The sequence below is a fragment of the Micromesistius poutassou genome (assembly GCF_964030765.1).
Source record: "Micromesistius poutassou genome assembly, chromosome: 13".
Lineage (NCBI taxonomy): Eukaryota > Metazoa > Chordata > Actinopteri > Gadiformes > Gadidae > Micromesistius > Micromesistius poutassou.
The window spans coordinates 19,363,910-19,381,509 of record NC_140283.1 but is presented as its reverse complement, the minus strand read 5'-3'; the positions used below and the strand labels follow the sequence as shown (position 1 = coordinate 19,381,509).

Here is a 17,600-nt window from a genome sequence, read left to right as displayed (position 1 = left end):
TCCGCTTACAGATCTGTTCCCGAGCTCGGTCCTTCCTGATTGGCTGCTGCTAGAGATCCGTTTCATACAAATGTTAAAATGGAAACACATTTTAATAGCGCTTTGAAATAAATTAATACAATAGGCCTAATAAAACGCCAACGCAATGCTTGCAAAAACACGACACACGTTTTTGCATGACAAAGCACACTCATATATATACAGTTTCAAGGTTTTATATATGATGAAAAATAAATCAATTGACGATAGTATTTGTAATAAAGGATATCCAATAGGGCTATACAGTTAAATCCTCTCCCTTGGCAGAAGGGAGAATGAACCAGGCAACACAATGCACCGATTCGTTCTGGCCTGTACTGGGCGTGTGGGACGTGCAGAAAGGCCTCGATCCGAGCAGACGGGTTCGGATCAGACCTCAGAAACCACCTCCAAGGGAATTCGGATTCACATTCCGACAGGCTGCGTCTCTGTGTGTGCGATTACTATTCAACTAATCGACACGGGGTCCCGAGCCGTGTCTGATGTGTGGCTGTGGCGTTGACCCCTGACCCTGGCTGTCTGGAGGGGCCTCGGGGAGAACGGGGTGGGGTGTGTGGGGGGGGGGGGGGGGGGGCGACGGGGGCTCAGGCGATGGGTGCTGCTGTTGCAGACTGCATCTGCGGTTGCGAGGGGCTCCCGGCCTGGGAGTCCCGGAGTCCAGACACTCCCAGCCGTCCCAGACGAGGACGGCAGACTGGGGGTGGGTCGGTCAGACGTCGCCCCCCACACCCCCCCCCCACACCCCTCCAGACCCCCTCCACCACCAGCCGTTCTATGCAGGCTGTCTGGCCCCGGCTGCAACCTCGGAGGCTGGATGTGGAAACGCTGGGGGCCCCTGGACGTGTCAACGCCGGGGGCCCTGGACGTGTCGTGCGGGTCGCAGACGGACAGCAGTGGGGCAGAGACGCGCGGAGGAGCGGTCGATATGCGCTGACTTTCATTGTTCCGGCTCTATTTGTTTCTTAACATCACTGACAAAGTCATTAAGCCCCGCAGGGCTACAGCCCCTCCGAATAAGGTCTAAAATCACCCCTGAAATAACTATAACTTTGTTTTGGACATTCATCTTTTCATAACCAAACCGACCCTAACCAGTGCATTAGGTCGCTGAACCAATATCCAAACCTATATCATTGATTAAAAAAAAAAGAACCATTCGTTCAAAATAGGCTACAGCAGTATAGGACTTAGGTGCATTAATGTGTTTATTGTAGTGAGAACAAGAGAGGTTGGATATCATTGAGAGATTAGTTCAATTACAACACTGCGTTGGTGGCGCTAGATGGATCCCTAATGGCTCGGCCGTTGACTAAAGTGCAGGGTGTTCACAAGCACCAGAAGAGCCCCCTAGAGGTTATAACGAGTACTGCACCAATAGCCAGAGAAGCCCCCTAGAGGTCATGAAGAGCACTGCACCCAGAACCAGCAGAGGCGGTATCCTAAACATACAATATCACCCCACCACCCCCGCGGGAGACAACTACTGATCCGCCCGTCCTGAACTTCACCCGAGAGGCGCAAACACACACACACACACACACACACACACACACACACACACACACACACACACACACACACACACACACAAATATACACGTGTATGCACGCACACGTATGCACGTATTAACGCACACACAGGCACAAAAATATACAAATTCAAGTACACACACACTCACACACACACGTTAATGCACAGACACACAAATACACACATACACACACACACACACACACACACACACACACACACACACACACAAAAAAAATGCATGCATGTATACACACACACACACACACACACACACACACAAATATACACATTCATGCACAGACACCAAGACACACACACACACACACACACGAATATACAAATTCACGCATGTACACACAGAGTACACACATAAATGCAGATAAAAACGCTCCCCTCCCCCCCCCCCCCCCCCCCCCGCAGACCTCCCGGGTGAGCTGCAGTGGAGCGTGTAGCCACCTGTCAATCACCAGGTCCCGCCCGCGCTAAGAGAGATGTTTTCCGCGGGGGCCCCGGCTCCGTCCCCTCCCATGCATTCTGAGGGCCCTAGCAACCGCCGAAGGTCGCACAGAAAGCGCCTTTGTCCAATCGCTACGGGAGGCGGCCATTGAGCTCCGGAATCCCCCCGGCAACCAGAACCCGAGGAGGTGTCAGAAAAAAAGGGCCTTTTTTTCTGGGGTCCGGGTATAGCGGGAGGGGGGGGGGGGGGGGCCCCCGGTACGTCTGGGGGTCCCGGCGACGGGGCTGAATGGCGGTGTAACGGAGCGTATGAAGGAGCTGGTGGAGAGCGGATAGGATCATGACTAATCCGCTGTTCCTATCCACTGTGGTCTGATAGGGACACTTAAACAGCCTCTTTTGGGGGGGGGGGGGGGGCGGCTAGCGGCCCGTGGTGGCGTGTGGTGGTTAGCCGCGCGCGGACGGCGCCACCGCCACCGCCACCGGCGCTAGCGCTGGTTAGCGCCGGGCTAGCTAGCAAGCTAGCTAGCTAGCTAGCTAGGGCCGGAGGGCGGGAAGTGCACGGCTTTGCGGAGGTTGTTGTTTTTGTGTCGTCAAGAGACGTCAGGTGCTGTGCTCGGCCCTTCTGGGAATACCGCCACACCTGGCCGACCTAACTGTGGCGGTTGCGGTTGTTGTAGTATTGTTGTTGTTGTTGTTGTTGTTGTTGTGTTGTGTGTAAACACAGATTGTGTTTCCAAGTTCCCTGAGCTCACCACTAGACGCGTAGGGATAATGACGAGACATTTCATTTGTAAAGCACTGCGTCATCGGCGGAGATACACCTCGAAACGTTTCACAGGTGAAAAAAAAAATGTAATAAAATTAAAAATATCAAGGAGTAATACTGGACAAGTAATACTGGACAAGGGGTAATACTCCTTGTCCATTAGAATGCATCGTTGGGGTTTTTTGGTGGCTACTTTGGTGCCTTTTTGAGAGGATTCTGGAGAGTAGGCTTCCGTAAAATCCTAAATTAACTCAAATACCGTAACCTAGCCAAATGAAAAGGTGATAAACACAGTATCATGTACAGCAATGTCTTCTCCTAATCACACATCATTTCACAATTAAATACTCAACAAGGACACCAAAAATATTACTACCGAGACGATAACTAACATTATATTAAATTCTGAAGAAATGGATACGTATGAACTTGAGTCTTTAGGATGCATTGAAGGCCAGCAGGACCAAGGAGAGAGAGAGCTGAGCTTGAGGTGGTGAAGTGTCCGGGGGCTGTGGTGTGGGAGGAGGGCAGGTTTTATGGACTTGTAGATGTTTTTACAGTTAGTTTTAAAGGTCTCTTTATGAGGAAATGAACAAACAGAGCGCTGTATAGCTCCGCCCGGCTCAGAGCGTCAAGCTGTTGGAGGGTTAACTCTGGCTCGGCAGTAAACCTTACCGTTATGCAGTGAAAGCATGGGCGACTGCAGACAAAATACCAACCAGATGTACGCATTAAATGATACAGAGTACGTACATACAGCCATACACTCGGCTAACAAAGAGTGGATTCAGTCTGACTGTGCGGCCTTGAACTGGCTGGCTGTGTTTGTGGTATCTGGCAATGTAGTGCCATTGATTACAAACTCAACACACAGACACACACAGACACACACAGACACACACACACACACACACATTCCTGGTATTTTCTTTATCATTAATGAGTATTTCACAGGCCCCCTGCATAATGCTATGGTTTCTATAGCGTCCATTCCGCACTCACCCAGCCCTCTTTTCCCACCCTCGCTGCTCCTGGACCTGTCAATCACAGATCTGGATGGAAGCAGTCATCGGCAATAGAAAGTGAGGCCTCAATCTCTGGGCCCCGCCCACTACCAAACCACCCCCCCCCCACCCCCCCCCCCCCCCATGGCGCTGGGAGTCCTCCACCCCGCCAATCAGTCTCACCCTCTGGGACTCGCTCTGTCTCACCTGCTCTGTCTCACCCCCTCCGTCTCTGTCTCCCTCCCCCACACCGTCTCACCCTCCCTCCCCCACACCGTCCGTCTCACCCTCTCTCTTCACTCGGTCTAACCCTGTCTCACCCACTCCGTCTCACCCTCCCTCCCCCACACGTCTCACCTTCCCTCCCCCACACCGTCTCACCTTCCCGCTCTGTCTCACCCTCTCTCTTCCCACTCCAGTGCCCCCCCCCCCCCCACACCCCCCCCCCTCCCTAACGCTGGGACGGCCCCGTCTCCGGAGCCTGGACCGCCTCCCGCCTTATGGACGATGAATAAACATCAGGGAGGGGTTGGAGGGTGGGGGTGGTGGTGGTGGAGGGGTTGGTGGTGGTGGTGGTGGTGGTGGGTGGGGGTGGGCGTGATGGGGGAGGCCGTCTGAGGCGTGGCGAGTGAGGCCGGGACGGGGGTGTAGACTCTTTCTTCTCAGCGGGACTGCAACTAGTTTAATTGGAGCACTTGTGGCACCATTACCTCCTTTACTCAAACACGTTACCGGTGACAAAAGGAAAACAGCGCTAAGTCCGTCTTTGTCCGGGGAGTGAGGGGGGAGGGGTGGGGGGTTGGGGTGGGGGGGGGGTGGGGGGGAAGGATGAGGAGGTGGGCTCAATGCCGTTACTCATGTGTGGGAATCAGCCACACTCTCACACTAGCAGGAGGCTCGGGCCCCTACCGAGGGCCCTGTGTGGGGGTCGTTTCCCCTCGTTCTCTAACCCGCGAGGTCCCGCGGTCTAAAGGAAGCCCACGGAGGAGGAGGAGATGCTGTGGCGTCGCTCGCCGCTCTGATACCGCTCTGGTGGGTCAGTTTGGATTTGACGAGTGGGTAAAAGTCAATGTACTGGCACAGATGAATAAATAACGCAAAGGTGGATATGTATGTGTATACAATCACACCGCTTTGTGGCTGAGGCTGAGACAGCGTGGTGGATTCACTTTCTGCTGTGTATCGATAATTAGGAATACACATCGTTGTTAAAGGGTTTTAACCAGCAGATGCTAATTGCCCGATGATGTCGTATATATAGGCAGTAATATGCAAGAAACAGCCCAGGCTGCTGTAGGGTCAGTGCCATTGTTCTACTTGTTGCGTCATTAAAGTAACACACTTTTAGAACACAATACATTTTACAGCGACCATGTGTGTGTGCATCCCCCGTTTGGTCTTACACGTGTAGCCGGGTCACTAACCTTTCTATTTGTCTGACCTTTGACCTGAGGTCAGACCAATAAAGCTGTTGACTGACCACCACTGGGGAACGCGGACCGCTTGACCTTTGACCTAAACCCTCTGGAGACAACCCCCCGGGACATGACTGACCTTGAATTTGTTTTTAAACTTTAATTTATTGGATAGCCTATTGAAGATCAATGATTATCCATAACACGATCCACCGTTAATCCAATTTTAATAAATAAACATGTATCATAATAGAAATCGTTCAATTGCTGTAACTAATGTTCACTTTTGCTTGAGTTCCTAGACATGTTGTACATTGCACAAACACAGAAGATGCCATGACAATTGTAAAGACATTAACACAAATATTGAGTTGGTTCAATGCCCTCATTATTTTTTAGCAAATTAAAATGGTTATCACCAATTTTCATTCATACATTCTAAGTTGACAAAATGTTATTTTTTATCTTTCCTTTATTTTTCCTTTACCGAAAAAATAACTAGTTATCCAAATATTTAGTAAAACCGGGAAAATTATGAAAAAACTGAAACTATGCAGGAAACAATTAAGACATTTGCCAAAAGCACATTTCAAATAATTTGGCTATGTGTTTACTTTAAGCATCATTTCTATAATTTCACCAGCTGTAAGACAAAATTAGAATTTTGTGCAAAACCAGGAATCAAACATTAAAGTGCAGTTTAGGTTTTTATCCTTCAAACAACACAATTTCAACGTCTTAGATCTTGTTCAACTACAAGATAAAAATTATTATAATTCCAAATATTCCAAATTAAAAGCCCTAGCTATGCCAAGCTGTTAACCATCAACAATAAATACTTTGAGCCATTCTTTGACATGTTTTGCCGTCTATGGTAGAAATAGCAGACATTAATGTAAACCAAATCCCTTCATATTTGTATTTGAAGAGGGAAAGTGCCCCATCCCATTCCTAAATCTAAACTTTTGATACATGTAGAGAGACATAGGAGCCATTATAAGACTTGCCCTATGTGCCTTGGTTGATCGGTTTGAAGGTTTGAAAAAGCAGTTAAAGGACAAGGAGCCAGGGATCCTCTGCAAGTAGCTGACAGGTCAGGTCTGCTCAACAGTGAAAATGGTTTCCGCTCTGTAAAAAAATAAGATGCAGGTTAATAATACTAAACTCCCCCAAAAATCCAACATATTGATGGTATAGTCAACACCATCAATATAAAATCCTTTCAAACTTGGCCAACATCAATTTTGAAGTGTGTGAATTATTGACTCAGTATTTGGTATTTTTGTAACATTGAGGACAACTCTACCTTGAAAATATCAGACTTCCAGAAAGATTTTAAAAGTTCCCTAACAAATGTTGACCCATCTGTCATCACGTTTCATGCCTCGTTGTGTGTTTATTCAACATTTAATTTTCCACACAAGCCGCGCGAGCTACATTTAACAGCTGTACTATTCTGCCATCTAGCGGACGGCCGAGGCAACACACCACAGCGGCAAACATGGTTTGCTGGAAATAGAACAGTTGACAAATCAGAACCGCCTTCATTCACAGATGAGATAAAAATGTGATACATACACGTTTTTGTTCCTTAATGCGTGGTTATTGTATTCAAGTACAGGTTCAACGCTCTCTTCGTCTTCAGGTAACTGAAATTATTAGAAACATATATAAACGCAATGATTAAACATTGATATTCTTTGATTATTTAACTTAGTTACACAAGGTGATTAAAAAATATATAACAAACTTTATTTCATTTACAATAAATAAATACACGTGGTTCTATTACCAACGATAATTTTATGGTTGTATTTACATACATCAATAAAAAAAACGTTTCTCGTTATCACAGTTTCACTGGCTATATTTCCATCTCTGATTTACCTCCCAGTATGACTGATCATCGAAGCAGTCCTCATCTGCAGGATCTCCCCAGATAGGCAACCGTAGAATACACCCTGCAAGGAACACAAGCACATCGTAAACCTGCCTCAGTACACACAATACAACCACGCTACACAAACACAGATGCACACACACTCGCGCACACACACACACACACACACACACACACACACACACACACACACACACACACACACACACACACACACACACACACACACACACACATCCACTAGACTGAGGTGAGACCAAATCCCACGCACATCCTCGCACGTCTTCACACGTGTTCATCGTCTTACCGACGAAGATGCCCCCCCCGATGCCGAAGACGAGGGCCACACAGAGGGCGGCCGCCTGCATGCCCCCCTGCCTACTGGGGGTCGTGTCCTTGAAGTCACCTTCAAAGTCAAATGTGTTTATCAGCCTTCAAAATAAAGCAAAGAGGTATTAATACAAATTATGGGTAACACTTTATTTGAAGATGTCTACATAAGAGTGTGTCATGACACTGTCTTAACTATGACATGACACTGTCATGAACTTGTCATAAATGTTATGAACATGTCATAAATGTTTATGACTTCGGTCATTATGTGTCATTCGGTTGTTGTTATGTTGACGTTGTTTGGGTTGTCTTCATTATGACAAGTTGACATTAATCAAAGTGACATTACCAGAAGTTGTCTTGGTCATGACAAGTTGACATTACATTTGATTGGGATGTCTTTATAATGAAAAATTGACATTAACCGGAATGGAATTACTGAGTAAATCCTCACCCTTCTTTTCCATAGACGGACTCTGTGGCGGCGGCGGCCGTGATGGCGCCCACCACCCCCCCGATGACCCCCGGCATGGCATGGAGGTTGTGGACCCCGCAGGTGTCCTGGATCTTCAGGTACTTCTCCAGGAAGGGCTGAGGGGGAGAGAGAGAGAGACGAGAGAGAGTGAGGGAGCGAGAGAGGGAGGACTGAGTGTGAGTGAGTGAGTGAGTGAGTGAGTGAGTGAGTGAGTGTGTGTGTGTGTGTGTTGTTCTGAGCTTGGACCTGCAGACAGTGTATTTGAATCTTGACTGTAAAGGCTTTGTAAGGATGTATCGCTGGTTTACTGACAAACTGAGGCTGTCCCCAACTGAACCAGCAGAAGAAGCAGAGGTTGTGAATATTTAAATGTACGATCAGCTATGGTGAAGTAGGCTAAACAAATAGGAGCCAGTTCTTGCCTACAGCCTTAAACTTGTACTTGATCAAACACACGTTTGTTATGGATAGTAGCCATTCAAGAGCTCAATTTGTCACAACACCGCCGTCAGCAACCCTCCAGTTACCAGCCGACCCCTCCACCTCCTGAGCCTCACGCCGCCCCGATGGTCAACTCCGCGGTGTTGATGTTTGTCCTACCGTGAGGTAGATGTATCCCAGGGTGGAGATGATGCCACAGAGGAACCCCACGATGAGTGAGCCGTAGGGCATCAGCATGAACTCGGCGGCCGTGCCCACCGCCACGCCCCCGGCCAGGGTGGCGTTCTGGATGTGCACCTGGGAGAGAGAGGAGGAGAGAGAGAGAGAGCGGTCCTACTCTCAGGTCGTGGGTCATCAAGGCACCACAGCCGACTATGGGTACCTGGTGTAAGGCAGCCACTCTCAATCCCTTCCATCAGAGGAAACACAAATCGTTTTTTTCATCACATGCGCTCAAATTCATGAATTGGGGAAAGGTGGAGTTGGATTCAAACCCACAAGTTTGTTGAGGGAACTGCATAGAACGAGAGAGTAATGCGCAAAATGACTGAATCGAAATGCAATCGTTGCTAGGGTCAGGGTTCGATTCAGATGCGTATTTCTGATTCAGATGCATCGTCCTTAAAGCAGCAAAGCACAACAAATCACAGGGGAGCAACAACACACGGCACAGAGAGCCCAGAGAGTCCGATAGCTAACCAGTGGCGGAGCCAGAGGGGTGGCCACCCCTGGAACCCGATTGGCCACCCCAGGTGCCACCCCTCCCGCGTTCCCCCCCCGTCCCCCCCCCCCCCCCCCCGTCGACAATCGCGTTAGCCCCCCCCGTCGACAATCGCGATCGCCCCCCGTTGACAATCGCGTCTGCACCCCCCCCCCCCCCCCTTGACAATCGCGTTCGCCCCCCCCCCCTCTTGCCATCCTCTTGCCACCCCTTGAAAAAAAGTCTGGCTCCACCACTGTAGCTAACACAAGGAGTTGACTGGGATCAATGGCTCCAACACAGGTGGTGCAGCAACACGGCCTGATGTCTGCGGTGCACACCATGTCCAGCTTCCCCTGCTTCTGGAACAGGCTGGAGACGGCCACGCTGGTGAGCACGGTGGAGGCCAGGGAGAGGTAGGTGTTGATGACGGCGCGGTGCTGCCCGTCGCCGTGGTCCGTCAGGGCCGAGTTGAAGCTGGGCCAGAACATCCACAGGAACAGGGTGCCTGTGTGGGGGCGCCCGGGGGGGCAGGGAGGAGAGGGGGGGGAGAGAGTGTTCACAGGGGTCACAACAACACTCAGGAGGAGGTCAGCGTTTGCTTAAAGAAAATGTAATGAAAGATTTTTTTTTTATAAAAGTATATATATTATTATTATTCATAATAGTAGTAATAAATATTGAATAATGACCGTATTAATATGAAAATACAAATAATGTCTAATCAAATTACATTTATAAAATATATATTATAATATATAATAAATACTACATACTATTTAGGCTATATATAGTATTATTTATTACTATACATATATATATAGTAAATAGTAATAAATTATTAAAAATAATAAAAATAAAAATCTAGTATCTATTTATCTATCTATTATAACTATAGATAGATAGTTATAATAATAAAAATAAAAAATAAAAAAATATATAGGCCTATATATATATTGTACTTTTAGTACTGAAATACTCTACTGTACGTTTTTTGTTTACACTGTACTATAAATCAGCAGGAAGCCATTGCGGGCGCACCGATCATAGCGAAGACGTCTGAGTGGTACACAGAACCCTGCAGGCGGCTGCTCTGGTCCAGGTTGGGCCGGTACAGCATCCACGAGATGGCCAGCCCATAATAAGCCCCGAAGGTGTGGATCACCATGGAACCCCCAGCGTCCCTGGCCTGTAGAGGGAAATATAATAAATAACGTGACACTTATTAACGTCAATCATATGAAATAATAATAATAATGTTAAAAGTTCAAAGAATTACAAAGATACAATCTATAAAGAAGACACAGCATCAGCATCGGCATCAACATCATCCTCATCGTCGCCATGGTGATTCCCGTGAGTCCACGTACGTGTATGATGGACAGGATGATGTACTCCTCCACGGCGTACAGGGTGATCCCGAACAGGGTGAGCACCAGCAGCTGCACCGGGCTCACCTTCCCCAGCACCGCCCCGTAGGCGATCAGGCAGCCCGCCACGCAGAAGTCCGCGTTGATCAGGCTGCCAAGAGAGAAAGGGGCGGGGCGCGTGAATCCACACAAAGTCAACGCAAAGTCGACGCGTTATTAGGAAGCAGATTTTTCACACCCTGGTTCACGAGAATTTTACTGGCGCGAACAACCTGGTTCACACCAGATTAACACTTTTCTCGAGTTGAATAATAATAATAAAAAAAATAATAATAATAATTGAACTTTTTTTGATGTTGCTCAACCACCACATCAACCACCACCGTCACATCAACCACCACCACATCAACCACCACCACATCAACCACCACCACATCAACCACCACCACCAACCACCACCACATCAACCACCACCACCACCACCACCACCACCACATCAACCACCACCACATCAACCACCACCACCACATAAACCACCACCACATCAACCACCACCACATCAACCACCACCACCACCACCACCACATCAACCACCACCACCACCACCACCACATCAACCACCACCACATCAACCACCACCACCACATCAACCACCACCACCAACCACCACCACATCAACCACCACCACCACCACATCAACCACCACCACCACCACCACCACATCAACCACCACCACCACCACCACCACCACCACCACCACCACCACATCAACCACCACCACATCAACCACCACCACATCAACCACCACCACCAACCACCACCACCACCAACCACCACCACCACCACCACATCAACCACCACCACCACCACCACCACCAACCACCACCACATCAACCACCACCACCACATCAACCACCACCACATCAACCACCACCACCAACCACCACCACCACCACATCAACCACCACCACCACCACCACATCAACCACCACCACCACCACCAACCACCACCACATCAACCACCACCACCACCACCACATCAACCACCACCACATCAACCACCACCACCACCAACCACCACCACATCAACCACCACCACCACCACCACCACATCAACCACCACCACCACCACCACCACATCAACCACCACCACCACCACCACCACCACCACCACATCAACCACCACCACATCAACCACCACCACCACCACATCAACCACCACCACCACATCAACCACCACCACCAACCACCACCACCACCACCACCAACACCACATCAACCACCACCACCACCACCACCACCACGCGAGCAGTGCGTACTTCTCGACGCCGATCTTGATCTTCCCGTCGGCGTCGAGGGAGCTGAACCAGCCCTGCATCAACAGCGCCCACTGGAGGCCGAAGGCCGCGATGAGGAAGTTGAAGCCCACCGCCCCGAAGCTGTAGCGCTTCAGGAAGGTCATGAGGAAGCCGAAGCCCACGAAGATCATCACGTGGACGTCCTGGAAACCTGCCGGGCCGCGGGGGCGAGAGCGAGCGAGAGCGTGCGCGAGAGATGGGTGGAGAGAGAGAGAGAGGGAGACCGTTTACAGAAGCGAGAGAGAGAGCGGAGGAGAGTGTGTGACGCTTGGGCTTAGTAATAAGTGGTAATAGTGATAGTAGGAATAGATAATAGTGATAATGGAAGAGTGAAGCGAAAGTGCAAAGACACAAGACGAGGAGGGGAGGGGGGGGGGGTGGGGGGGCACATGTCACAGTGGGGGGGAAACCCTGTCACAGTGACTCATCATCATTCACCTCACGTTGCACAGTAACCGCTAGTGACCCCTCTGAAAACACCCCCACGCCCCCGCACCGCCCTACGGGCACCAATAACAATCGGGCACGTCCACAACACCTTACACATCACAGGGCGAAGGCTCCGACAAATAACAGCCCTCAGTTCGTTCACACTGCACAGTGAAACATTAGAGGTTTACATACGAAAGGACCCGGGGAGGTCTATTGTGGTAAAGAAATTGTCGGATGAGGCCTAAGAAGTGGTTTGAGTTCCCCATAGACAAAGGGGCGCTTGGGACGGGGAGAACGCCCAGCTGTCCTCGCATTAACCAGGAGGCGAGGCCCAGGAGTTCAACCTGACACCAATACCTTATGGGCGAGTTCACCCAGAGGACCACACCCACAATGCAGACACACGCATACACACGCTAACCCGAACCAGAGCCCGTCTACGGAGAGCCTCGGCACCCTCTATTGAGCCCCATTGTATCGAACTTGGTTGCAGTTCCATTAGAATTCCACTGGGGGGTGATCGATTGAGTGCAGATTGAACGGGGGTCTACGGGGCTAGACGGCTAAATGTATCTCTTTCACCTGCTTGTCGTTGAAGTATCGCAGATTGTATCGTAGATTCCGCAAGTTCAATATAGATTTTAGTTCATAAGTCGAATGAATGAGTACTTATGTCCTTTCGATTTCTTACAGTTTGGGCCGTTGTTGGCCGTACACGCCAGCATTCTGCTAATGAATGCTGATTGGTCAGGGACGGACTTGCGACTGATTACGACCAGAGACCCCTCTTGATGGCATCTGAAGCTGAAGCACAATCAGAAACATTATCTTAAGGATTTTCTGTCGAAGTTAATTGTATTCTTAATATTCTATGTATATATATAATATATAAAATATATATATATTATATATGCGGAAGTGCCCAAGTAACTCAGAACTCGCCGTAAAGTAGGACCTCTGGCAGTGACGTCATCATATTTTTAAACAGATTTTTAGAACAGATAAGTGAACTTAAAAAATGCAATATTCAGCTGAGTGTATTCTTTTAGCCCCCCCCTTTTGAATGTGACTCTCAAATTACTTGACAAAAAATTACACCCTGAGAAAAGTGGAATTTGAGGGTGAAACCCCGTCGACTCCCATTCATTCTGCACTCACTGGCGAGTGCCCTCGCATGGACAGAGATGTCAGTTCAGAAACCGGAAGTCACCAGAGAGTGTTAGATTAGACCTCATATTAGACCTTCTCTGTCTGTGCTAATAAAGAAAACAATCCGGTATCTGTGGCTGTCATAAGCAGAAATGATTGAACAAAGTTTTGCTGTTCGTGGAATGAAAATGGACTGAGGAAAATGTGCAAGTTCTACTGGATATAATCTGCATGCTAAACAAAATGTGGACATGGTGTGAGAAATGGACTCTTAATTGAAAACCGTGCGAGTTACAGCACTTGCGGTGTTCTGGGTAACTAAATATAAACGTGGGTGTACATTATATTTTGACGCTTTAATCAGACTAAACTGAATGGCCGCTGTAAAAGATCACTGTCTGGATGTGGAGGACAGTTACACAGACACCACACAAATATTTGTTTATTGTTACAACTGTTATTTACAACTGGAAATGCATATTTCCATAGTTTTCCCCCTGCATTCCATTTTTTTTATTTTTTTGTTGCACTAGACTTAAGATTTTAAGAAATTTGGGGGAGGAAATTTTAAAAAGCTTTGATATTTGATTAAAAAAAAAAAGCTTATAAGATTTGATGTTTTAACAAGTTTTAACATTTTACTGTTGTTTTTTTTGTGAGATTTCATCTTCAGTAAAAAACAACAACAAAAGGTAAGGTCCTCAAACAGTAAGGAGGGTTTCATTATGACCCTCCTCACTGTTTAATCTGTTGCTGTTATGGAGACTTCAATAATAAATCGCTGAAAAGTGGGACCCCTGGCTGTAGTCTACAACTTTTCTTCGGCATCATCCAGCCGCTCACGGGTTGCCTTTCACACACCCGCACACTCATTTACCCTAATGCATCCACACACAAACACACACAAACGCACAATAACCCTAACAAACCCACAAAATTGGAAAACACGCATGCACACACACGCACACGCACAGGCACAGGCACACACACACACACTCACACATAACCCACACACAACGCCACGCACGAGGCAAGCAAGGTGTGACAAAAACGAACCAAAAATGCAACGAATGTCATCACTGTAATGTCCATAACACACTCTGGCATGAGTTCAGACACGGAGGACGGGGAGATGTGCAGAGGCGAGCAGAAGGCGATGGGACCCATGGGAGTGTTCACCTGTGTCTCTCAAGCAGTCAGCACTACTAACCCCATCAGCCCTGCTAGGCATCACTAATCCACCATCAAACACACAATCACCAACTCACTGGTACAACTAGACAGCAATCAACCATTCAAAAAAATAAAGAATAAGAACAAAGAACGAAAAAAACATTTTTTTGAGTCCACAAACAAAAATTCTATTTTTCGTTCTACCTACTTGGGTATCTGAAATAGAAGTCATTCTCGATGTCGCTGGAGATGTTGTTGGTCCTCCTGAACTCCCGCCAGCGGACGTCCGACTCGGCGTTGTAGCGGATGAAGACGCCAAACAGGATGATCATGGCCGTCTGCCACACGAAGCAGACCGCCGGCAGGCTGACGCGCACGTTGGTGTTCTTGGGACGGTCGCACAGGTCCCTGAAGCTCTGGACGCAGCCCATCCTGGAGGTGGGTGGCGGTGGTGGGGGGCCCCGGGGGTAAGGCTGGACAAACGGTTGAGTTATGGGGACAGAGGGTATAGTACAGTAGGAGGCTGCGTGTCTGCGTATTTGCGTGTGCTCCTGGAACAGACAGCAGGGTTATCTCTCCCACTTAGGAAGACGAGCCACTTTCTGCATGGGATAGCACAGCGACACTCCCTCTGCTCTGGGCCGCGGCGATTGGACACGGGACGTCCTCGAAGGATCTGAGGGTGGAAGGGGTCGTCGCAAGCCACGTTGGACGAGAGCTCAACCCTGATCCACCTTGTTCTGGTGGATAGAGAGAGACACACACACACACACAGACATAGTTTGACATTGAATGAGAAGTTATTTCACACCATAGACACACACACAAACACACACACAGGTTGACATCAAATGAGAATGTTTCACGTCATAGGGACTCACACACACATACACAGACACAGTTTGACATCAAATGAGACGATATTTCACACCATCTGACACTATGGGTGTAGAGCATCATAACTACCTTGTTTGAGCCGTCTCTCGTCCCTGAGACTCAAACGAGGAGAACGAGGAGACACGGATTGGATGTGGCGTGACCAGAACATCTGTAAACATGGAACACAAGTTAGGAACACACACACACACACACACACAGCAAAACAGACACACAGAACTGAGAATATAGAATAACAGATAATTAAATATATACTGGAGATGTATCATACAATTATATTTCATGTATCAAACATGGATATATCTTAAGTTCACACTTATAGTCTGGGCCTCTGGTGTAAGTAATGTGTGTGTGTGTGTGGCCAGACCTAAACATTTCTTGAAGACAAACAGAACAGAGGTTTCCATTAGTCAAATCCCCAGCGTACAGGAGGGTCTTGACCAGACTAGTCAGTCACACTAGTTTAGTGTGTGCATACATGACACTGCAAACATGACACTGCACACCTTACATGACACTGTCCACATACACGTCACTGTGCAGAAGCACATTTATACTTTGGAGACATTTTCACAGCTTTTTTTTAAAAAATAACTTAAAAAAAACACCACGTTTCCTTATTATTATTTAATAAAGAGAATGTATACACACTACAGTGAAGGCTTAGGTGCCATTTGTGCCAGATGTCATTGTAAATATACTGTATGGTTAATAATGCATAGTATAATCATTCTAAAGGCGTTCGTGGTGTGGAGGTGAAGGAGTTGGGTGCAGGCACTTGTAGACAGCTTGACAAATGACCCATGAATGGGTGCCTCACGTCAGAGGTGGCCTGCTTTACAAAGTGAAATCAGAGATCAACTCTGGGACCACAGAACCAAGGAAATCTGACACTGTTGACAGTCAGCGTATGATAATAAAAGCTATATGCTACCCCGATGATGGTGAGAGTCTTAGCATTTGTTTGTTGACACATATACTGTAGTGAGATCGCTTACACTTTAAGCTAAGCCTCCCCCATCTGTATTCGGCCAGCCACCATAAGTGAAAATATGTTAAGAAAAAAATATATATTTTGAATGTTACCACATGACGGATGAGTAGCATGCTGTGGTCACACTTGTGGTCTCTCCTGCCTTTTGTATTTTACGACCTGCTTTGACCTTTTAGTAAACTAAAGAATTAGTTTCAATGTCCGATGTTTGGTGTGATTCATGTTAGGCTGTTAGGCAGTCCATCCGTCAGTATACCGTTTCACCGTGAATCCATATTAATGAGCGTTCTCATTCCGCCACTTGCTGCCTGCTTCAAAAGGAGCGCAAACTACAAGACGGCATTCTCTCCCCCATAACGTCACCACGCTTTTAGCCTCAGCATCTCAAGGAACGAAGAAGAGAATGTGTCACCTATTTGTGCATTAGACGTAAACTGTTTTTCCGTGGATCTTCAGTGTGATCGCATAGTAGAGATTCTTGACAAATCAAGTTGAATAATATGCTGTGGATGATGTATGTGGAAATTCAGCGTGTTTGTGAGCTTACTCACTGGGCATCATTATCAGAAAGCAAGGCAGCTTAACCTGTTCATTGAGCTCATGGCTTGGCTTGGCATCGGTGTCTTGGTGACACCAGTGTGGCGTACAGATTGGTTCCCCCTGGGTTTCCCTAGTGTTGCTGGGTAATGTAAACTCCATATGGTGGTGTTTTGTGGATATGATGCTGCCAAGCGATGCCCTTTCATGCAGTGATGAAGACACGATACAAAGCATGTCGTGATGTTGACAGCGTAAGCGTTTTAACCTTATAGTCCTGTTGAGTGAAATGTTGTGTCACAACTTGAAGAATAACTTTTGACACCTCAGATACCTAATTGTTATAAATAAATAGGCCTATGGCAAAAATATTACTAAAACTAAACATGATTAAAATAACAAAAGTATCAAATAATAGAGCAAAAATTAATGTTCCCAATCAGATCAACCATTATTACATAATTTATTAGTGGTTTCTTAACGTTTTACAGTTTGTAATACGCCTAACATATTCTCATGAATCGATCACAGATGTAAAGCGTACCTTTAGCACAATTATATTTTTTCTTAATTCCAGGATATTTACTCATTCTCTATCTCCATTCTATTTCTCTCCTCAAATAT

The 17,600-nt window shown here is 47.4% G+C and overlaps 1 protein-coding gene across 1 annotated transcript; it reads right to left on the bottom strand.

The window, feature by feature from the left end:
* Nucleotides 1-4,253: 4,253 nt before the first annotated feature.
* On the bottom strand, nt 4,254-14,979 carry rhcgb (Rh family, C glycoprotein b; the record flags this gene model as incomplete). The annotated part of the gene is made up of 11 exons (XM_084477185.1): nt 4,254-4,299; nt 6,796-6,866; nt 7,105-7,178; nt 7,425-7,549; nt 7,905-8,041; nt 8,526-8,663; nt 9,408-9,574; nt 10,108-10,255; nt 10,437-10,587; nt 11,756-11,945; nt 14,757-14,979. The coding sequence occupies 11 exons, from the start codon at nt 14,977-14,979 to the stop codon at nt 4,254-4,256; spliced, it is 1,470 nt and encodes a 489-aa protein (XP_084333311.1).
* Nucleotides 14,980-17,600: the final 2,621 nt, after the last annotated feature.